The sequence below is a fragment of the Paralichthys olivaceus genome, chromosome 8, assembly GCF_024713975.1.
Source record: "Paralichthys olivaceus isolate ysfri-2021 chromosome 8, ASM2471397v2, whole genome shotgun sequence".
NCBI classification, from domain to species: domain Eukaryota; kingdom Metazoa; phylum Chordata; class Actinopteri; order Pleuronectiformes; family Paralichthyidae; genus Paralichthys; species Paralichthys olivaceus.
Window position 1 is genome coordinate 16,120,916 of NC_091100.1, and position 24,396 is coordinate 16,145,311.

General features: G+C 39.7%; 1 protein-coding gene across 1 annotated transcript in view; it reads right to left on the bottom strand.

The window, feature by feature from the left end:
• LOC109627350 (E3 ubiquitin-protein ligase SMURF2) overlaps positions 1-24,396 on the bottom strand; it is a 61,196-nt gene that overhangs the window by 17,670 nt on the left and 19,130 nt on the right. The window contains exons 2-10 of the mRNA XM_069530275.1: positions 18,320-18,358; positions 16,832-16,940; positions 11,878-12,011; positions 8,060-8,125; positions 7,284-7,368; positions 6,478-6,561; positions 4,657-4,868; positions 2,638-2,722; positions 476-634 (exon numbers count right to left, since the gene is read on the bottom strand). Coding sequence (XP_069386376.1) covers positions 476-634; positions 2,638-2,722; positions 4,657-4,868; positions 6,478-6,561; positions 7,284-7,368; positions 8,060-8,125; positions 11,878-12,011; positions 16,832-16,940; positions 18,320-18,358 — 973 coding nt within the window. The remainder of the gene's footprint in view (positions 1-475; positions 635-2,637; positions 2,723-4,656; positions 4,869-6,477; positions 6,562-7,283; positions 7,369-8,059; positions 8,126-11,877; positions 12,012-16,831; positions 16,941-18,319; positions 18,359-24,396) is intronic.

Sequence of the window (24,396 nt, forward strand, 5' to 3'; positions counted from 1 at the left end):
TTGAAAGATACTTTTAAAAAATCTGAGCTGATAACTGTCCTTGGTAGAAAATACTTAAAACAGAAAATAACAGATAATAGAGAAGAGAGCAAACTTTTTTTAAAAGCCCAAAATATATCAAGCTTGCATCAACATACATAAAAACTTGGTTGTTATTTTATGTGTTTCAGAGCCTCCACCTAATGCAATCCCAATCTGCATGTCTTTGGAACTGTGGGAGGAGGCTGGAGTACCAAAAGGAAACCCACACAGACATAGGGAGAACATGCAAACTCCCCACAGAAAGACAACGGCCAACCTAGGATTCAAACCAAGAACCCTCTATCCCCATTCCGCCCCACAATGTAGCATCATAATTAACCATTTCTGTTTTGGAGGAGTAACGTAGATGTACACTGTTGCTTTAATTTAGAAAAACACAAATAATGGAATAAAAAAAGCTAATATTTGGTAGTGCAGTCTGTGACACACTCACTTGAGTACTAGATGCAGGTTGGCAGATAGTCGTGGGTCTGTGAATTGTGTGGTCCGGTTGTTGTGATCAACAAAGTAGACGCGGCCGGTGGCTGTGTTTCTGATCTCCCAGCCTGGAGGCAGTGGGCCGAGCTCCTCACAGTTCACGTTACTCAAGTCCCTGAACAAAATAAATAAAAGCCATTAGCTTTTTAGGTTAAATCAGATGCTGAATTAAACTACAAATACAAACACACATACTGCATAAAGCAACAGGGCCTGCAGACCAAAAAAGGAGTCAAAAGGAGTCAAAGTTTTAGTACTTTAGAATTATTATGCCTTTTTATATGACTGAATGGTCTCAGATGTTTGAAAATGTCCTCTTAACAAACATAATTTAGTATTTATTGTATAATTAAATATGGTATCAACAAATTTCAGATTTGTATCTTAAATTTAAACATCCTGCTCTGCATCATAACTAAGCACCCTCACAGAGATGTATAGTTAATTTATTTTCTACAATATAAATCTGAACACCTTTTTAAACAAAGGATAATTTCCTAACTACAACTAAACGGGTGAACAATTGCATGAAGGTTTTCACAGAAGCTTCACAAAAATTATCCATTCAAAAGACCCAAGGACATTAGCAGCATGAACATGGTCATTATCCACCGCTCCAATTTCTAGATTCTTATTCTGTCCAGTACACTGACATTTCTGTCAGTAGAAAAGTCCTGATCTGGGACAATGCCGTAGCCTCAGGAGGTCTTGTGATCATGTGTGTGTGAACATTTTGTCCTTGTGTGAAGTCAGGGACAAAAAACATGCCTCGCTGCACTCATCACAAAATACTGGGTCATTTTAGTGGCTCTGTCCAAGATGACCAAACCCAGAGTTGCTGCTGTGAGTTGGACGTTACATGCATGTGCTTCATCAGTGTGCAGCAGGCTACACCGAGACATAGCCAAAAATGTAACGCAATAGCACTGCCTGCAGTCTCCGGTGAGTTAACTAGAGGACTATTGAGAGTTGGTGAAACAGTTTGATGGAATGCAGAACCACTGTGTTCAGATCAACATCTGTACAGAAATGTTCTTCTCGCTCCGTGTCCCAGAGGTCATTAGTTTGGCTGACCCTGACTTGAGCCTGAAGTTTGACTAACAGGACTGTTTCTATGCAATTAAGTGAGAAATTAAGTTTGATCCAACCCAGTCACATCCAGTTTACTTGTCAGTTGTGGGACTTTATGTCAGGTTGTATATAGGGATTAAAACATATAAGTTGTCTGAACTGTGGAGCATTTATCATATATTCAAGTCAATATTTTTAATTCTGATTTAACCATGCTCATATTTATCAATAATCTATGTATTCCAGAAACCTCTGTCTGTTAGTCTGTATCTCATATCTCGCAAACAATTTATTGCCTTCACACTCAGCTTTTGTATTGTTTACTGCAATTTGGACATGCAATACGTTCAATATTAATACAAAATTAAAAAGAGTGCAAAGATTATTAAAAAAGAAGCCAGCCTGTGCACTGAGTTGAACATGTCTTCTTCTACGTCCTCAGATAAAATACAGCAGAGGCTGGTCACTCGTGGGCCAAAACTGGCCAGACAGCAGTAATATCTGTCCCACCAGATCATTTTGATATTTAATTATTTTTATTTCAACACATTGGACTGACAGACGTTCGTGGGTGTTGTGGGAGCTAATCTCTGTAATGACAACAACATTCATAGTATGACTTCCTCTTATGTAATTTGTCTACAAAATAAAAGCCCAACAGAGCTTTTATTTTTAAAGGTAAGAACTTGGGCCTGAAGATTGTGTCCACTGCTTCACTTCTGAAATAGCTGAAATACAAAGTCTGAAAAAAACTATTGAATAACAATCCAATTATTATTAATCGTTAATAATTAAATAAGTAATTCAAAAACGTATATAATCATATATTAGCCACACACGTGAAGTGTAATAAAGGAACATATTTTAGGTTTTTTTGAAAAGTATTAAAATACTTAATGCTAAATATAAAATGAGTCGGGGAAAAAACACAGAATCCGGCTGAACATAGGCAGTTTTAGAACAGGCACCACACTAGTTGTTTTTACAAAAAAAACTGTGAAAGATTAAGTTGAAAATTACACAATGGAAAATGCATCGGAAATTTACCTGGGTACCCGGGGGTCATGCCAAGTGCTGACTCCAGTCTGTGTGTGGAGGAAGTAGACCTGGCCCTGCTGAGTTGTTCTTTGCTCTAAAAAAACAAAAGAAGTTGGATTTTAATACATTTGTCAAAAAATAAACAGCAGTGAAACAAGGTTAGAACTGCTGCAGCAACTGTTGTTCTGCAATGGAGTCCAGGTGGGCACCAGCGCAGACAGTGAGTGTGTGTATTTTGGAGAAGGGGAAGTCTGTTTATAAAAGATGTGACAAGCAAACTGCTGAGACAATGTTGAACTAAGAGTTTGTGAGAGGTGTGCCAATGTAATCAATTAGTTCCCCTCCAGGCTCCAGTGGGCTTATCCCAAGAGGATGGGGGAAAATAAAATGCGTGAGGATTTAGGGAATTAATCAAAGACTTCAATGTGTGTTTTTCTTCGCAGAGAGTTCATTGATGCATCCTAGGCCTTGTTTTCTCTTTAAGGTTAGTGTGTGTTCTGAAAATCATCCAGTCCTATTAATTTCCAAAACCAAAGGAAATGGAGAGGAAAAGGCTCTGGTTCACGCCAAACCCACTAATATAATATACTGTAAACAAATAAGCTGAGGACACTGAAATGAAATTTGAGGAGAATGGTTCAGAATTTATAATCTGTCACTGTCTTGTTGGACCTTCGATTCTATCTCACCAATTAATGAATGGAGTGAATGAGTGTGTGTGTGTGTGTGTGTGTGTGTGTGTGTGTGTGTGTGTGTGTGTGTGTGTGTTGCATGGGCATGGCTTGTATGTATATTCACCCACTAATCCATCACTACCCCCCACTTCCTACTGGCACAACTCATTTCCTACCCACCTCTCCCGGTCTTTTTCTCCCCTCACACATTCCCCATTTTTCTCTCTCCTCCTCTCCTTCTCTCTCACGCTCTCTCTCACCACACCCAGGCACCGGTTCAGAGGGTTCAGCTGAAGAAGAAAGCTCACTAGCTGTTGGGCATCAGTGACTCATTTTGTCCGACCTCGGCCAGCCTCAGTGGACACAGCAGGACATTTCAAAAGGGGGGCACAGGTCCAACAGTGCCATTCTAAATCACTGGCACACAACCGCACACTTAGAATAATAATTTATTTTACAGACTCTGTGGGTATTGTGGGACGCACTGTGGCTGACTATGAAAAATGTTCTTCAGCTTTTGCATTATTTTTCCGATGCATTTGAATGTCATACAGTCAGATGAAAAATTACAGTACAATAAAAAACAACCAGTGACTTAAAGGGCCTTTTCTGAACTAAACACCAAGTGATGAATACCCTGCTTTCCTTGCTTCTCTTCGCTGTGGGAATATCAGTCTGCAAAACCAAAACATTCCAACGCTGGAAGTGTTTGAAAAGAGAGTAGAGGAGAGGAGAGGAGAAGCTGATTATTAACACACAGTAAGGGTCGAATGCAGTTGTTATGATGTGGTGCTGTGGGAACGAGCAAGAGAGGAGGAGAAGAGGATTAACAGATAAAGTGAGAGTAAGTCTGAGGAAAGAGCACAAAGAAACAGACAGAGAGGGAACAAGAAAAGATGTGGCTTTTATATTTTATTCTCATCATTAAAAGAAGAAAAATGTTACAGGTATAAATGCCTGCAGACTACAAACAAGACAGAATAAGAGCAACTCACTATGTTTTAGAATTGTTTATCTTTATTCTGTTAGGGTTTGGCCTGAGACTTCACTTCATCAGAAACTCTGGTAACTGTACAATGCTATTTGCCTTCAGCTTCAATGATGCCCCAAAACACTGCAACTCTCTGTTTAGCTGCTGTGATCTGATCATACTCATAGTGACGCTTTTGTTTCACACCAGTTCTGTGTGGGGATGAGCAGCTAATCATATGATCACTACTGGATATCATGATGTGAGACTGTGAATGAGACACTGCCTCACCTTGTCTCTACTTTTACAGAATGAATTATAAATTATTATTAGATTATCAGTTTGTAGAGGGGGTGCTTTTGACTGTGTGTTTACATCACTCACCATAACCCTCGGGGAGGTCAGGCGGTGTATGCAGGTGTGTCCGACTCATGTAGTTACGATGCCGTTGTGATCGAACCCGTCTTTCCTGGATCCTCTGTTCACCTGGTGGGACACTGGCCTCTGCCCCATTGACAGGTGTCATCACTGGTGTGTTTTCGTCCACCACGCAGCTCAGTGGACGCCCTGATGGACTTGAGTACTCTGAAGCTGGCCTGAGAGAGAACAGAGAGTATGCATGTCCATGTGAATATAAGTTATGGTCCTCTTAATGTGTGTTCTTCAGAGTTGATTTATTTTTTTCAGCCCTATTTTCAAGTTATAGTTTCCATATTTCTACATTATGCAAATAAAACATTTTAATGACAAATTAAAAACAAACATTTTGTAGCATTTTGGCTAAAAGATAGCTTTGTTGCTGGGAACTGGATTATTGTATTGACAAGTGTGCGAGGTGAAATAATAATGACTTTCGTCTTTATTGACAGTATGTGACTGTGCACAGCATTTAGCCCTACGTGCAGGAACCTGGCTGTGATGAGTGCAAAGAGGTATGCAACTGTGTGTTAAAGGAGTAACAAGGCTTAAGTTGTAGGTGTTGCAGCTGTATTTCTTTTTGTCTAGACATACACACAAGTGTAGTGTAATTATTGGAAAACAGTATGTGTCATCAGTCCTCAAGGGGGGGGAATTTATTTCATGGTTACAGTTAGGATTAAAGTGCTATGGATGATTATGGGTTGCATAGAGTAGAACCTTAAAGTCTGTTTGTGTCGGACATTTAGAGCAGATATCTGATAAGCAGACACAAATACAGACAGACTGGCTCACTGACACAGTGTGTGTGTGTGTGTGTGTGTGTGTGTGTGTGTGTGTGTGTGTGTGTGTGTGTGTGTGTGTGTACTAGTGTGTCTGACCACTGTCTGGCTGTCCAGAGTTACTGAAAAAATGTGGATCTTTTTCGACCCACCTGCTCCCCCTCAACACACTCTTCCTCCATGCTCACTTAATTTGCACCTTTGTCTCCTCTTTCCATTGTCCTGTCTCTATGCTCTACTAGTCTTCCCAGTCCCTGGGCCAAGCTCAAGTATTCCCCTCTAATGAGTCCTCTCACAAATAGCTGATGGACCACATTACATTTATCATCAGTCAGTCTTTTTCATTGACCTTCTTGTCTTCTATCACTCATGAGTAATTTCATTCTCCTACACAATCCCAACCTGACCATCTTCACTCTGAACACAGTTCTTCCATAGTTTCTTCACCATTTTCTGTCTGTCATATACCTCTTTCTGCTTTGCTGCCTGGGGACCACAATAGAGATGTGGAGTAATAGAGCGTGAGGCTGTGGAGGACTGGTGTTATTTTTTTTGTTGCATGGTACCCAAAAGGCTCCACTGATATGGGCCAAGTAGGGAGGCGACAGTTGTTCCTGCAGGAACAGTGGCCAAGTAAAACCTGGCTGCCCAACTGGCTGGCTAGTTTAATTAGGTGTGTGTGTATGTGTGTGTGAGTCTGTTACAGACCAATAGGCTGTTATTGTTGTGAGTCGAGCTACCCGTAAGTGGAAGGTTTCTTTTCTTTTGAAAGGAAACTGGAGGAAGGTACAAGCACTTAAATAGACCCCCCCTCGCTTTTCTGTAAAAGGTCAAGTTTGTTTTGTATTACAATAGTGTGACTGCTGCAGTACAGACAGGCAGTAGCATGTTGAAGACCATAAGATTTGGGCCATTGAAAAGCTTGCATTTTTACATGGCTCACTTTTATACTAGTCTACATCATTTGAGGTTGTAGTTGGGGATGTGTGAGTGTGTGCAGATGTACCTGGTAGGTCTCTCCCATTGTGTGGTACGTGTGATGTGGTTCAGATACTGTATCCTTCCAGAAGCTGTCCTCCTCTCCTCCCACCTGATTCATGACACGTCAAGATAAACAGGTTAGAATACATCATAAACAAATCAATGACCACAATGAAAACATATAGAGGAACAGTAATATTCACAACTACTGTTCAGAGAACGATAGATGTGTCCCATTTCAGGGGCTGCATTCTTCAAAGACTGCATTGAAAGACTGACTTTGTCACAGAAACATGTCACATTTTACAGACAAATGCATCCTTTCATCCGAGAGAAACGAAGGCTCTAACAGGTGGATCCTTCCCAGCCCATCCCAGGATTCATTTTGCTTCGGTTAAGAACAATTTTTTAAAAAGGTAATGCTTGAGTATCATGCTTGAATTCAACCATACAGCTAACAGTGCACATGTAAATAAACCAAGGAGCTTTAAAATTTTCTCGTCATGTCCAAATGCAGCTCTGTTGCTAGGCAACAGTAACAAGGGCTGGACAAGCTGGTGAGGCCGATCCTCTTTTGAATCCCTCGGTAGATCAGACCATCACATTTCAGTTCGGCCTTAGGGGTCTACGAAGGAGGTTGTCTTCATGGGCCATGAAGCGGGCAGCCCCTGAATTGTGACATAGCTAATATACCTCACTTTTCAAGCTACTGCCCAGCCCCAATACATGCCACAACTTGTATATCACTATCACTCTGCAGTCTTCAACAATTCCAGATAAATTGGAATCACTTTTATATAAATTTAAAGGAAAACATGCAAAAATACTGACCCATCGGGTAAGTCATTGTCAAACAGACGACTGCAGTCCACCACTGGCCCTCCTGTCCCGATGCGATCCCTGGACTGAAGACTTACTACACAGTTAACAAGGACAAAGGAGACAGTACATGAAACATTTTTCGACCCACACAGCTCAAAAATTGATGACTCATATTTAGCACAGTGAACATTTAGTATGAAGTCCCTATGGAGGATGGATTAAATCTCCACAAATGCTTTTATACATTTGTGACTGTTTTATATTGTCCATTTTTCCTTTTCTCTTCTGACATCAATGAGAGAGAAGGAGAAAGAAAAATACTTCATAGGTGACATAGGTGAAATGTGTTTTTGTATTATAAAGCCAGAGAAAAAACACAAAATGCTTTGTGTGGTTTGGTGGTTTGGTGGTTTGGAGGTTAGGTAATGAACTGAGTCAGAGGATTGAGAATGTCTGGGTCAAGCTGTGTTTTGTAATGTTTAAATAAAACAATGCACTGAGACAACCAGACATAAGCCTTTTCAGACATGAACGCCGGAGAATTTCCGCACAATGGGGTCCAGGAGTTTGCCTTTGACAAATGTGAATAGAACAACATGTGTGTAATAAATTGGGGTTTGATTTTGCAAACATGTCCAGAAATTGACAATTCAAGGTTTTTTGGATATATGTTTGACTCAATACCAAAAAAAAACCCAATACCAACTCTAACGAAAATACACAGGATGACATAAGACACAAACCGATGACTCTTTATTCTGCCACACAGTACGTTTGCTTCTTACCTACTATCTGTCCTCTCACAGTATCATTGTCATTGGGGCCAAGCTTATTCAGGTCCAGTCTCTGATCTGCAAGAAAAAAAATAACAAATTTACTCAGCATCTGTGCCCATTTAAAACCATGGACACATTTCACATACTAGACTTATGCATAACTTTTAAATATTGACAGTTAGCTACAGAGTGTTCAGACAAAAACATCACTGCTTTAAAGAACCGCAGGATGCCAACAAGCGTGTGACAAAGTGGACCACATAGAGAAAATAAGAGTCAATGCCAAACGGCGAAAATAATGAAACAAAGTAATCTACCAGGAATGTGCTCTTGCCTCACAGATATTTTACCGGCTACTGTAGAGCACTGTCAGACAACATCAGATTGTGTTGTGGATAACACTTCACCAAATTCAACATTTTTGCTCGACAACAGGTCTTAGGAAGGTGTGTCCATAAAAGGGCATCTTTTGCTATTACTACTATAAGCCATCAATCCTTTACATTTTTAATAATTCATTTTATCTTTATTATTATTATCATCTTTAAAAGACATGTGCATGTATTTAACAGTACATTAACAGTACATTAAAAGCATGCGATGAGATTACAGTGCATTTAACTGATTTTATGCAAGGAGGATGAATAGTGCAGAAAATCCAGTATCATTATCTACAGGGACCAAACTGACTTGTGCTGGAAAGCTTCTCGATCCTGTATTACCTACACCAAGTTTTCATCTGCATTTGTCAGTTAGTTAGCAGCATGACACAAAAAAGTTCTGAACAGATTACCACGAAATTTGGTGGAAGGATATGGTTTGGATCAGAAACATGCAATCAATTTCTCAGGGAATAATTCGTGGATCCAGATGAAATACAATCAGGCACATTAAGGGGAATGGATGTGTGCAATTTGGTGCAGCTTGATTGAATTTAAGGGGAATGATTAGGCCATGGCGAAAGTATGCAGTCCTGTAAGGGCTATTCTTGTTTTGTTCATGTCATCACTATTGTCAAGCTGAGATAAATTGATTGTCTGAAAATTCACCATGTAATATTTCTTATATAGTGTTCATATTAGTGCGCCTATAAAATAACAAAACAATTCACCACAGCACCCTGCAGAAGCCCGTGCACATTCTCTTTTATGAAAGGATTTAAAAATGGGGACACCAAATGTCACAGAATTAGACAAAATATTTGCATTCTTGTTTTTGGAAAAGTAAGAACTCCTTGTCTGCTCTGCTCATGATAGTGCCTCCAAACATAGACAGCACAGGAACACAACCCAGGAAGACTCTGAACAAGATCCAGACACAGATACATTACAGTCTCACACACGTGCACACATACCCTCACACACAAACACAGTCCGGCTGACCAGCACTAAGACCAGGAGTAACATCATTTGGTACTATTAACAATGCAGAGTGTGCGTGATTGCTTGCATGCATGCATGTGCAAGGTAAGAGTCCTGCAGGGGCGTAGGCTTACTTATACATGAGAAACCAAAACATAGACAGACATAAGACAGAGTGTGAGGGTCCAAGGGGGGGAGAGGAAGGCAAATACACAGAAGAGGCATAAAAGGCAGAGGGAGAGGGAGTGAGTGAGTGTGAGAAAGGGAGATAAAGAGATACCCCAGTTCTACATGTGTTGAATAGATGTAATATCTCAAGTCAAGACTGGATTGGTCAAGTCTACGTATTGCCTGTATAATTTTAGTTGTGCATGATGCAGTGTATCTGTTTTTGTGTCTAGGAAATCCGATCCAAACAAACGTGTGTGTGTGTGTTTATGAATGTGTGTGCGCATTTGTTATGGATACTTGTCTAGACTAAACAGCGAAGGTCTGAGCCTTTCATGGTTAGAATAAGCTGATTTTTCTTTTATATAAGAGAGACACAACATTTACAGAGTTTTAACCACGAGCCCTCACCGCACGATGCAGTACCTCAACACTGTGATGAATGTGTGTTACTGTGAACTAAGTAAATAAATGAACATGTGCATGTAAACTCACTGGCTCATTTAGCTCTTAATGAGCATTATCACACAGCATATCAGCAAATATAATTAGTGATTACATCAACACTATAAATAAGACAAACAAGTCAACAGCAGGGTTCACAAACATGCGTCAACCAAGTCATTTCGAAAATATGTGTGTGTGTGTGTGTGTTACTGAGATTGTGGGTTCAGAAGTGGGGCAGAGGATTTGTGTCTGCAATGCTACAGGAAGTGGAGCTCAGTGCAGAGCCAGACAGACTTCTAGTAAAGTATCGTAGTATCCCCTTTTGGTTTGCCAGAATGTTCGTATGTGAGTTTTGTGTGTGTGTGTGTGTTTGTGAATTCAAATATTCAGAAACAGATATTCAATGGTAGATTTTCATGTGACTACAGCACGCAGGACAAATATATACAGTGAGCACTGGTGTCTTGTCACACATGTCTCTCTGTCCATTTCCTGTGGCTGAGAGAAAGTATAATTTCTGCCATGTTTGCTGTACAGTAAGTGGCTGGTCGGGAGCCTAACTGGAGCCTATACTGCCCATTTCTGTGAGTTGTGGGTAAATCTAAAGGGCAAATCATAAGGCACCCGGCTTCTGTGACCATCAATGTCCGTTTTTATGGTGACACTGATGCTGTTGTGGGTCTTGCTGGATTAGGGGGTGAACTTTATGAGCCAAGAATGTAATTTAGGAGCAAACAAAAAGGTTGCTGGAAACTATTCTGAACTTGTATGTGAAGAATTTAGGTTGACAGTTTTTGAAGCTGTTGTTTCATGTGGGTCAACCGAACAACTGCCTACATTTATGGAAGCATCCAACTATGCAGTTAGAATAAAAAGGCATCCAACAAATGGCAATTATAGTCAGACAGACAACTGCTCAAGTGGTTGTGGGAAATGGATGGATGAATGGAAATGGAGAAAAGGCTGGATATATATATTAAGAAAGAAGAAAAATGTAACTCTGTGTGGTTGCTCTAGCACATATGTGACTGTGTGTTTATGATGGGTCCGGAAAAATATATTGGAGAAAAAAAAGGATGAGAATGAGTGAAGGGAATGTTAATTTGGACAGTATGGACAACAGTCAAGTGTATTAAGCATCAGCTGAGTACTGGCAACAAGGCAGACAGGACTAACAAGCGTGTGAACATGTGGACAGCATAAAGAACACATGAGTCTGAATCAGCTGGGAATCAAAGGGCATCTTGTGCCAAACAGCAACAATAACTATATCAGCAGGATTAGAAAGATGCTGCCAGGAGAGGAAGCTATTTGTTTCCTTGAGAGAATGTTTTATTGCTCTATAATGAATCAGGACTATTGATTTAGTCCCAGGTGCCAGATGTCTTTACCAGGCAATATTTCTGATACGTGTTGCCTAAAGGAGTTGCCTGTGTACTGTGACCATAAATCTTACAGCAATGAATGGCTGGCAAAGGAGCAGCGACAAGCTACGAGCTGAGGATGCAACAGCAGCACTGTCGAAAGAGAGAAACATGTAGCAGCAGGCTAGCTATCACACTGCTGTAGCCAGATATAACTGAGGCACAGCATGTATGTGCATATATCAAATCAAAGTAACTTAATAGTCTACCTTTGTTTGCAAGAACTATTCTTCAGTTTGCATTACAACATCAGATATTACATCATCGTAATAAACAAAAAAAAGCTCGACTGGCACCTTAGAGTAAAGGTCACAGTAGGCATGCAGAGGAAGCATGAAGGGACCAGAGACCTGTAACCTGTTTTAAGTAAGAGTTCAAAGATAAAGAGTATGAACCCAATAATACACAAACATTAACAGGTACTTACAGCCAGTGTCTTTTAGTCTGTTGATGGCATTGGACAGGAGGCGGACACAGCCAAGGAAACCTGCGCCCTGCTTTTTGTGGATCTTCTTGTGGTTCCACACACTGATGGTGATGGAGTCTGCCTTTCCAATGTATCTGATGGGGAAGAGAGGGAATAAAAGAAAAGAGGTCAATAACACAGAAAAGAGGAGTGATGATAAAGTAAGGTGTAGTTTGCAGTAGTATCATTATGTGCAGAATTTTAAAGGATCCAGTGAGACATTTAATGATCCAAGCACATGATCTACAGTGCATGGCACAAGTGCATTAAGGACGTGTCCAAATCCACTTCTGTGAGTTTAACGATGGAAGAAAGACTCACTGCACCTGGTGCATGGTTGAAAAAGGATGCACTTAGTTCAGTGATTAATCCTGGGGTGGTTTTTGGAGCCATATGCAATAAAACAACCAGAATACCATCTTGCATTCTCTTTAAAAGCCAGGTGTGCTGGCACCTTGGCAGATTGATATGAAAACACTTTTACTTTTGGGCAATAATCTTTGTACGTTTTCAGCAGTGTACGCGTGTTTTACACCCACCAATGTTGGCACATATTACTATCTTGATACTGTGTCCTTAAGATACCAGTGAGATACTGCAGCATTGATCAAAGGTTTTTGTTGATCAATGCAATTGCTTTCCATTGCCTTTAGAAGCAACACACTAACAATGCACTTGATCACAGCTAATTCTAACACCAACTAGAAAATGGGCAATCAGCTGGGTGCAAGTGCATTTTTTGTTGCTGAAACAACATGGGCACTAACCAGGAAAATAACAAGTGCGTCAGTGAAAATTGCAGAAACCACAAACTTTAAGGAAATATTTTTCCTCAACTCAAAACTGTACCTAAAAAACCCACAAGCTGACTAAAGATACACCAAGAAACTTAAACTTCTATTATGTATCTTTTAAAACTTCTTCTCCTGACAGCTTGAGTATAATGCTTGCTGTGTCTGCAATGTAGACTTTCAGACTGTGTAATGAGGCAAATTAGTTGATTTTTAAACGTGTGTGTGTGTGTGTGTGTGTGTGTGTGTGTGTGTGTGTGTGTGTGTGTGTGTGTGTGTGTGTGTGTGTGTGTGTTGATTTAGCACAGCTGAGGCCAGTCTAGTCGTGGTTGACGAACAGAGGAAGTTCCCGTGAAGTGCTCCACCGCTGTCTGAGGCCCAGACAGCTTGTACAGTAAACACACAAGAGTTCCACATTCAAATGTAAAATCATTCACCGACACGCACTCGCACACAAACACACACGGACATAATTACAGCCTAACAGTCAGATCTGATGCAGAACTCTGTATATTGCTGTATATCACATACAAGGAGTGGGGTTTCCCTAGGCTTAGTATGTGAGCTAAATCACAGAAGTTGCCACTGAGATAAAATTACAACTTGTTGATTTCATTCTAGCAATTATCACAGTCTAATAACAAATGGACAGATGACTGCACTGAGGTGACATCCTTAAATGCTTAGACTAAAGGCCACTAGAGGTAAAGCTGTGATAAATTTGCAATCTGGTAAAAGCCTCCTATCACACCATAATATGAAGGGTTATAGGGAAATGACATTTCACTACTTGTAGATTTTTCACTGAAATATGAAATGAAGCATTTAAATGATTTCACATGAATTTGATTTGTGCAATGCTGTTGTTTACTGTGATTAGATGAATTTCGACTAAGCACATCATGCTCTAAGCATTGTGCAATCATGACTAAATGTGTTTTGCTTCTGTTTGAGCGCTGTGATGCTGCTCTAATCATATCCCTGAGGACGATGAGTGTTCTAAGTTTAGTCTCATGCCCGTCCTTTCACATGGTGCAGTTTTGAGATTAAAAGGTTAATGTAATGCAGAGGTGCGTTGTGCAAAACTGGGGGGTTGAAGCACCAAAAAAAGGAGAAGTGAAAGAGCAGACAAAACAATGAGAGCGTCCAAGCACAAGAGAACAGGTGTACCAAAGTTATTTCCTCAATCACAAATGCAGAAGCAAAACAGTGTGAGTAACCTCATCATTGTTTAATTTTGCACATACTTAATTGTTGCAACATGACCATAGCAGAAAATGTCTACAGATGGAGAGGGCTGAACTTTTAAAAGGAGTACCTAGATTTCAAAGAAGAGTAGAAAGAGGATGGCAGTATACCTACAGACTGAACAGTCTCCCTGTCTTCTTTAGATGGTAGATGACTGACCAGAAACTGTGAAGGCCACAATATGTTTGGTGTGGAAACCAACTAAGTTTGATTTATCCAGACAAAAAGACGAAATGAACAGGTCTGCTATCAAAGTTACCTTCATGTGCATTCATTTAATCTCTGGGCAAAAATCTTATCCTTAATTCAAAACATTTCTAGACTTGGTTTTATAAGTTCCCAGTAAAAGAAAACATAACCATTAAGGATAAATTCACAATGTAATTAATTCGCACATGTCATAATATCCATCCATCTAGCTATTCCACTTTAAAGAGGCTGAGCAAGGTTCACACAGACCAATATGTTCTGGGTTAATCTGGTGTTCTTAGCATATTCCTTTTTTCGTTTACTGTGTTAATTTCAATTTCAACAAGAAACAACCACTAAAATCCATTTTGGAAACAAGAACAGGAAAAACTCTTGCGCACACGGGACACATGCACGGACACACTTTATTAGGTGGTTACATCAACAACAAAATAAGGATAAGCAATCTTAATCCTACAGACAACAGCAGTGGAAATTTAGATTCGCTTTCAAGAACATACTAAATCCAGACCTGCAGGACTTCCCCAAATCTTTATTGCAGCGGATCATATGATACCATGGGAAATAAAATATTGTATATTTTTTATATTTATGTTGGATATCCTTTATTTTTAACATCTATTAAGGGAAACATAAACCTGAGGGCATTCTACAGCTCTGACTTGTTCATACCAAGTACCTTGAGTATTCTTCTCCTCTTATACTTCTGGACATGGGCTTTCACAAATCTTTGTTGCCTCTCTTAATGGAAATATGCAATAACAATAAAAAGGTCTGGATCCAATGCACACACTAGATGGCAAAATGCCTGTTGAGGTTAGCTGAACCTTTGCTGCCAGTCCAGGACTGAGAAAGACAAAATACTTAATGAGTTAACAATAATGACTTTGCACATTTCCAGACATTTCCAGCAAACCATTTATTTGCTAATAACGTTCTCCCAAGTGTCAAGTCACCCCATGCTTTGACGGTGCCAACTCACGGCAGAGAGGAATAAAGCAGAGAAATATTCCCCAGCTTAAACAATTAGAAAAGCCTGGAGTTCCTCACTTTTTGATTATACTGCGGGTGGGCATGTGTGCAATACAAAACTCCAAGGCTTGTGGTAGGCAATGATCTGACGAAAAGAGTCGACTTGGCAACTATTATCAATGCATTTTTGGATTGCCGTGAGGATAGTAAAAACTCACTGCAGCTGCGCCATCGGTCTGCTCAGCCTTTTATTACTGGGGGAAAAACTAATGTTGCAAAAGCATGATTTGTAGAGAATGGTCAAGAAACACAGGCTACATCCGCACTGATAACTTTTAGTTGTGTGTATGGCAGGTTAGAAAAAGTAGCAAAGTGATGCGTTTTAAAACTAAAACGTATCAGTGTGGATATACGCACAGAAAACAAATATATCCCTCCAACCAAAGTGGTCCTGAAAGCTGAAAACTGGCAGCTCAACATGAGGAGACAATCTGCCAAAACCAGACCTCTATAATATTGTGAGGTCATGAACACTCAACAAGTCGCAAATGTTATCAAATACTTGGTTTGGTTTGTTCTCAAACATCTTCTGTCAAGGACACCAACATGAATCACAGAGCATTATTTGTAGGTAAAAAAAATATATTTTTTTAAAGTTGTATTTTTGTCTTATTTATTATTCCCAGTATAGAGCATCAAGGCATCTGGCAATATAAGTGTCATGTGGGAAAAGACCCCAACTCCTAAAGCTGGAGGCTCCAGACAGGGGTGTGTGAGCTGGCCTTCTGCCAAACCCAAACTCTCATCTACTTTCTGTGGCATGTTAGTCATTTCCTGAACCAAAGGAAGAGGCCAGGGGTCACTAGCGTGGAACATACTTCTCCAAGAGGGTGGGGATCCAGGAGGGGGAAGAAAATTATGCAAAAGAAGGAGGGATTTCAGGTGCATGTTGACAGGTGGGAAGAAGCATTGCGAAACAGGTGTGTGTTGGGAAGTTGTGTGACCATGCAGAGAGGCCAGATGTGTCTGTAGTTACAAAAATGTACTTTCACATGTTTATTGACCAAAAAGCAGTTAAAAGGAAAATGTTATTTCATTATAACTGCTGAAAATTGAATGACAATTAAATTCAATCAACTATCATTTAACCATTTAGTCTAGAAAATATAGTAGCGGAAAAAAGTCTTATTCACTTTTGAGATGTTGGAAGCAGAACTGGAAATCTCTGCAATTTCTTTTGAAAGATTCCCCATTTGTGATGCTACATTTGGCTCAGACAAATAGAGGAAAACTACAAAGCAAAACCCATGTTTTAGAATCCAAAAAAGTTAGAATCTCTTATTTGAGCAAGACGGAATTAATCTATTAGTACGAGTTGTGTTTTACCACAATAATCTCCTATGAATATGTCTGGCGAAGCCTGTGCTGAGGAATTTCTAAAATCTCACTCAACGAGATGTTTTGTTCACATGTAATACGTCTCAAAGGTTTCACAGATGGGTGTTTCTGCACACACAAAACAATCTACATTCCTGAAACACTTGTCATTGCAGTTGCACACACAGACATAACAAGAGAGCTAAACCAGCATCAACACAGATCAATGTTAACCACACACACACTGCATGTGTTTCTGTGTGTGGCATACAGCAACACGTCAGATGACCCCCCCCCCAGAACTCTTGCTGACTTACAGATCATAATGTTGATTCCATTTTGGGTCCAGCGTATTTCTCACAGTATCTGTAGAGTGACATTGTCCTGAACCGTCCACCACCACTTTGGCAAAGGGATCTGGCAACCCTGGAAAAGTAGACAGAGGCAAGTGAGGTGGTTTCTTTCATGCACATCCAAAACTAGTCTCATAAATAACCCTCTCACGTGTGCGATGACGTTCAACATCCTATCTGAAACATTTAGGGGACTGAAGTCACAAGCGAGAGAGAAAGATGGAGTGAGAGAGAGAGAGGCAAGGAGGAGCTGAGCAAATGAATGCACTGCATGTAGCTCTACAACAAGATACGATTTTACCCATTTAAAAAGGCAAAAAAAGAAAGTAGCATCAATCAGTGTTGATTTAGTGGCAGGCTGCCAACATTTAATCAAAAACATTGCATTCACAGAGAAAAAAAAAAAACACAAAAATATTGGTCAAATGAACCGGTCATACTGTCTCTGATTATTTATTGTAAAGAAAACATTATTTTGTGTGAAAGAGAGGGAGACTTTCCCTCTGCATGTTTTTCAGGTGGCAATCTAATAGCGGATTCTACTCTGTGTGTTTATCTGGCGCTCTATGCGTTGCTCTGTCTAACTGTGTATGTGTATTTTCAATGTGTCAGACTATATACCTTTGGGCATCGATACTTCACACAAGTCAAACCTGTTCAGTCACCCTTCTGCTGTCCTCATACTTCCTTCTCTCTGCTAGCGCTATGCTTGTGTGTGTGTTAGGCAAAAATTAAACCACTATTATTTGTATCCATGACTTCTAGGTTAATAGAAAACCAACATACTGTGTAAACAGCATGCTACTTTTGCAATTAAGTGTTTTAATAATGACCACAGCTGACAACTATGGTAAATGGTGAGTTTTTTAGGAAACTGTCCCATTGTTGGAAATCAATAATACATCAAAAGCTTAATGTTAACTAATGCAGTACAGCTTCCTTCCTTGTATGACCTCCAATAATCAGCATTTCTTGTCTTTCAGTGAGTATTTAAGTGTTTCATCCCCTCTGATCTGATCTAAATATTAAATTATATTGCTCTATAATCTAATTGGCTTGTGTTTTAACAGAAAGGCAAATAGGGAAGTGTGAAATAAATGCAAAATCAGAAATTAAAATGTTTTGTCTAAATGAATTGGAATTATCTCCATTTTAATAGAAATATGGTCTTGACCATGGGTTGCACTGAATAATGTGTTATGCCTGTCAAGTTCAATTGAAGCTTTTTAATTAAGTGGACCGGATATCTATGACTAAAGTTGGGTTAGCAGTGATTCCCTGTGTGATGCCAGGCCTCCTGGTGAGTAACAACAGACAGCTCCTAAGGGTCTGCATTTACAGAATGGCTTCAAACGCCAGCAAGCTGCCACCACTGACAGGGACCATTCTAATGCACAAGGCGTGGGGAGGCGGGGGCAAGAATAGCAACACGTAAAAATAGGGTTTACTTACGGAAGAAGTCTTTCTTTGCCAGGTTCTTTGCACAAAGGACTGGAAGAGAATAAAACACAGAGAGATGTTAATAACAGATTAAAAATTAGATGTGGACGATATGGCCAAAAACTACATCAAGATAAAATAATTTAATATCAGCTAATATTGATAATTATCCCAATAAATGCCACATTATTTCTATAGTTTAGACTGATTTTTGCTCCATAGTTAAGGGTTTAAACTCTTCCCAGTGAGATTTCGATAAGGCTAACCGTTTCTCTCAAGAATATTTCCAGGAAAAGCCAGGCTAACTTCTATATTAATCGATTTCTTTCTTTGCTGTAAAATTGAACATACTTTCTTCTCAGTATTTAGTGGGTTTTTGTCTACACATCCATTTGTCCATCCTCACTGCGCCATCACAGACCAGGTGACCAGTCATTTTTGAGAGTTTCTCCTCGTAAAATATTGAGAAGCCGAGCACTCTTTCCTGTGTGTGAAGCAAATCCCTGGGGATATGCATCAAAGACAACATACAACGGCTTTCAGCAGACACAGAGAAAGAAAGACACCAAGTATGTGCTTGGGTTTGCGCCGCTGTTGTCTTTCTACGTCCCTCCTCGAACTTCTTAATGCCGGTGTGTTGTAAGACAGATGTCAACTGAAGCAGGCAAATGCTTTCTTTAAAGCTAGCTCGACAACCCCGTGACAGTTATGGAGAACCACGAAGTAGGCCAAGCAGAAACAATCAAGAGCAATGGATGAATAAACTAATGCAGTGAGTGTTTTAAAAACAACAGGGAAACTTGTGAAAGGGAGTTAAACAAGCCTCATTGACTGCCAGCAGACAGAACAATATTCTGATCAGTTGTTTGTCAGTGCATGAGAAGAGGTACTATGCTTGAGGCATGGGCTTTTAATTCATTATTAATACGGGTACAGGTGATCCCTCTCTTTTCCAACCACATCATGGCTCTTGTCATCAAGCAAAATAGTACCTGCCTTACTTGAGCTGTAACTACAAGATCTGTGTGCAAGTTAAAGAAAAGGAGGAGATCTGTTGCACTACCCAGTGCCCAGGAAGCTTAATGGGCTGTAAAGGAACATTACATCAAAATTAAAGTAGAAATTAATATGTTTATTATTAACATGTGTTCGTATCCTTTTGAAAATAGGATTAGGGCTATGAAAACACCACAAGCAGAGAACTCAATAATTTGAGTGAAATTAACCTAAAGTTCCAGAGCTCATGTGTTTTATATGAAAATATCATGATTCAGGCCTAAAGAAGGCTGCTACCTACATCATCAGTAGTATCAGTAGAAAAAATGTATTCACCCCTTCATTCTGCATTACAGCCATTCAATACCAAGAGCTGAACAGTGACAAAATAACACAGTGCAACAAATCAGATAGAATCACAACATGGGAACGGACGATCAACACAAACCAAATTACACTGACTGGCCTGACTGAACGAACACTAACCATCAGCTTGTCAGGGAAAATTACACTGTCAAATCTCACAGTATGGGCACATGCCAAATCGAAGGCGGCCAGAAAACCTCCTGTGGGATCAGATGGACACCATTTTGTTGGCAGATGGGAGAAGAACAGGAGAAACGGAGGCCTGAAATCTTGGCAGAATATTTTTGGAACGACAATCCAACATCCACTAAAGTTTAAATTTAGGTCATAATCCTTCACCCAAAGACTTGCAGACTTTACATTTGTATGAATGAGCCTATTTGCACACATTTTCCAGGATATTAGGAGCAGATGTTGATGACAAATTTGAGGCCAAATGTAGTGATTGAGTTCACACTGTGAAACAGAGTAACGAAGAACATGGCTTTAGTCAAATTAGATATAACCTGCAATAACCAGAGGCTCCAGGCAATGACAAACTATGCCTAAACCAAAGCATTTATGGTTAATTTCATTTAGTTATTCACAATGAGAGACCCAGATCCCACATCATGACGACATTTAGCATACTTGACAAAGGACAGTGTTTCCCACTGTGTAATTTATCCCTCTACAGATTTATAATGAACCAATTTTTTTTCCACTTCTCATGGTAACTTAATTGTGCATTAAAGTTGCTTCATTTTAGAGCTGTGCAATGTGATCTCTGCCCTACTGTCGTCTCACACACAAAAACACACCAGACCTATTTGTCAAAGTTGGAGCGGTCATCATGAGCATGAGTAAGCCTGCCGCATAAACAACCTCATATTTAGACGTAACTACTATGTCATCTCATTTTATTGATTTAAATAACTCATTGGGCAATGTGGAGATCTGATGTCAGGAACCAGAGTACTTGAAACTATTCTGTTATATCTGAACGATGTATAGGTGGTGGTTGCTGACTCGCTGTGGGTGCTTAACATGCTGAAGAGCTACCACTGGTAAGTACCTATCAGGTTGAACTGACTATACTTGGCTCTCTGGTTACCAAACTGTGATGAAGATTAAGGGATTAACCTGCACATTGCCCCATTACCTCAGCCACAAGTACCACAGAGGGAAAAGCCTCTTTCATTGTTATCAATGGCCTTTCACCAGCTGTGCTGTGAGGCAGAGAAGGCTGCTGCAACTGATGGAGATGAATAGGTTCAAAGGAGGCATTAATTACACAATGAAGCAACGATGACAAATGAGGGTCTAACGTTTACAGAGATACAACCCACCAGGAAGGTTTTTGAGGATTTGGGAAACGAAAATTGTTCTGAAACAAAATTCCACATGTATCAGCATTAGGACTGCAGCTAAATATTAAATTCATTGCCCTAATATGTAAATTATTTTCTATATAGTCGTTTATCTAATACTTACCCTGTAAAATGTTAGAAACTAGTGAAATATGCCAGTTTAAGCTCATGACAAAGAAAGGCTACATTTGACAGTTAATTTTCTGTTTTGATTTACCAAATGGTAAACTGTTGTAACTTGCATTTTATACAAGACGTCTGCATTATAGATTAACTTTTGAACTGAGAAAGGTTTTTAAAAGTTCTTCTCGAGGCATTATTGCTGATGTGACCCCCACATATTTAAAAATAATTTTGCAGCAACCCCAGATTGACTTGATAATATTATCTGGGCTTATGCAGACTCTGCCACTCTGAATCCTTACATCAATGTGGGATCAAATCTCATCTCTGCACCCTGTGTGAATCCAACAGTGTTGAATAGCTACCACGTGAGCAGGCGGACCATGATGGCCCAGGGCTGGCAAAGGACCAGACTCATTAAGATCCTTACACGGAAAGGTAGGTCAACTAGGAATTGGTAAATGACCAGGAAGCCAAGGGGTGAGCTTCCCTGTGTTGTCTGTGGATCATTGTCTCAACCACAAAGGCCCACTTTAGTAACACAGTAAGATGAGAGACAGTAAATCTGACTGCACACCAACGTCCTGAAAACAAACCTCCTTTTTTTCTAACAAATGATAAAAGAAGTGTTAATCATCCCTGGTGTTTAAAAAGGATAAAGTTCATCAGAACACCTGAGTATTATTTTGTCTTATTTTAGTCCCTTTTAAAACAATGTCATTCAAAACAAAAAAGCTAAAATAAAACATATGAGCAATATCCTCCAAACACATAAGTGACATGTTCACAAAAGGTTTTACTGATTTAGGCAGATCTTCCCCCCATGTTGCTCCATTAGATTTCAATCATATCTGTGATTGTGTTCTCACTTTCAAACAAGACAAAGGCCTGCATGTTAGGCATTTCAGTCCAACAATAAGACATATGAAGTACTGTGTAAAGGTTTTTAGATGTTGAATTCAGAAATACAGTTATAGATTCACAAAGAAGCGACAGATCCACGAATTAAGCATCATCAAGTCAGTGTAGGATTACATGGCGAGACCGGGCCACTGAGACAGGTCAAATTCACAGATGGGCTGTGGCTGGAACAACTTGCTAAGTACACATGAGAATTGTTGCTGTTTTAAAAGCAAGCTGTGGTCAGAGTGTTTTTATGACGTGATAAAAAGATGCATGGTATTTGTTTTTTAAAGCATACTCACTGCACTTTAAGTGTGTATATCTAACTGTATTTCATAAACTATATCTTTTTACAGCAGATTGGTCAATTAGTAATTCAACCACCCAAAGTTGCCCTAATCTTCAACCAATCTGTGACTGTAGTTAAATGGTCAAAAGGAGGTCAACCTTCCTGCATTGTTTAGTAAAAGGATTTGAAACAGCTGCTGATTTGGGACCATTTGTAGGTGAGTCACCCCATTCCACTGTCTGAAACAGGCCATAAATCAAACTTAACAGTCACACCACATCAAGCCTATCCATCTGAGAAACAGACATACAAGGATAATGCTTTTACCACTGTCGGGTATCTAAAGGGACACGGAGACAGACAGCACCCTTTCATTGAACCAGACAATATGTCCTTAAGGCTTTAGAGGTCAACCATCGCTTTCAATCTCCAGGAAAACTTGTGATGTACCACACCTTTATTAATCTTGAAAACTTGAGGATAGCTCTAAAACACAAAAAAAACATTTAATGACTATAGTAAACCTAATTTATGTTGGGAAATTTCTGCTGCATTTTGCTGCTTGTGCCACATGATGAGTTATAGGCTATATATGACTCAGTTAAATCTTTTTCAAAGATATAATTATCTCAGTGTGTCAATACCATGAGACACCAAAAAGACGAGACCACTGCAAAAATCCATATCGCCGGGACAAATAACAATTCTTTATGTAGGTAGGAGCAAAATCTTTTGTATAATGTAATAATATGCAATCATTATAAACTGCCGAATGGAACCCCCCCCTGCAGTTAGAGTAATACTACATATAAAAACAGCTACACTGATGCCACGCTGCTTTTTACACAAATCGAGATATATGATAATTAAATTGTGTATGACAAAAAGCAAGAGTCACTTACTATTCATTACAAAACATTGCTTCTGCCCTTAAAGAGAGGCAGTAGGAGAGGCAGGAGCTTTGCAACGTCTCCATCTGTCTGAATATAAAGGTCAGACTGAAGGTTGCCGTTAGTTCTGGTCAAAGGGTGAAAGGTCGTTAACTGACTCGGGCAGGGGGGTGTCAGGGGAATCCCATTTGTTTTCTCAAGGGAGTCTCAGAGTTGCCATTTGTAATGTCTCCTGTCGCCTATGCTATTTGTTGGGGAAAGGGGTAGGGGGTGGGATGATTCAGATGCTAAAATCCAAAACAAAGCAACCTCTTTGATGGATCTGACAGTTTTAGCTTGATCAGAGCTTTGTTACAGCGATAGGAATATGATGTTATGGAACTTATCCATGTTTTTCCATGTTATTTTTTATCCATGTTTTTTTTATTTTTGGTATTTTTAATTTGACTCAAAACTAATTTTAATATGCAGAAATATATGATGGTATAGCGGCAGTAAAATTGGCAGTGGCCTCCAAATATGTGCTTTTATATACCCTATAAGAGCTTTATTTCTTTTGCTGATGTTCAGTCTCAATGCACATCTATACTGAGTGGTATGACTGTTATTTTAAGAACTGTGAGCGGTTATTTGAAATTTGCAGCACAATTGTCCAGGTTCAAGCTAATCTGCACAACACAGGAAAACAAACTGCATTTTACAGAAATTATTTTGTAATTATGTTTGATAGAAAGAGGATTACAGCACATGAGCTGTATTCAAGTTCATGAAAGTGTATGATTTGCACTGTGCAGTTCACTGAACCACCAGCAAGCCTCTCGCACTCAGTGTTAACATTAACAGACAACAGAGCTGGGCCGCTTTGCCCTAGACCAAAGGGGTTGTTGACATTGCGTGATTGTACGGTCAACTCCACAGTGAGGCAAAGCCATTTTGTGGTTCATTTGTTCACTTATTTCAAGCACTACAAGGACAGGACAGTCAGCCCGTGCTGCATCAGCATCCCTCCGCTGTACTTGGATGTCTATGCTGTTATGGACTAGTGGTGGTCCTATGAATTATCCACTATTTTAGTGCATAGTGTGTCTGATTTCCTGTGTAGCTGATTCTGCTGAACAAACAAGGGCAAGTTATAAAGGAGCAATTTTAATCATAAAATGTTTAATGAGTCTT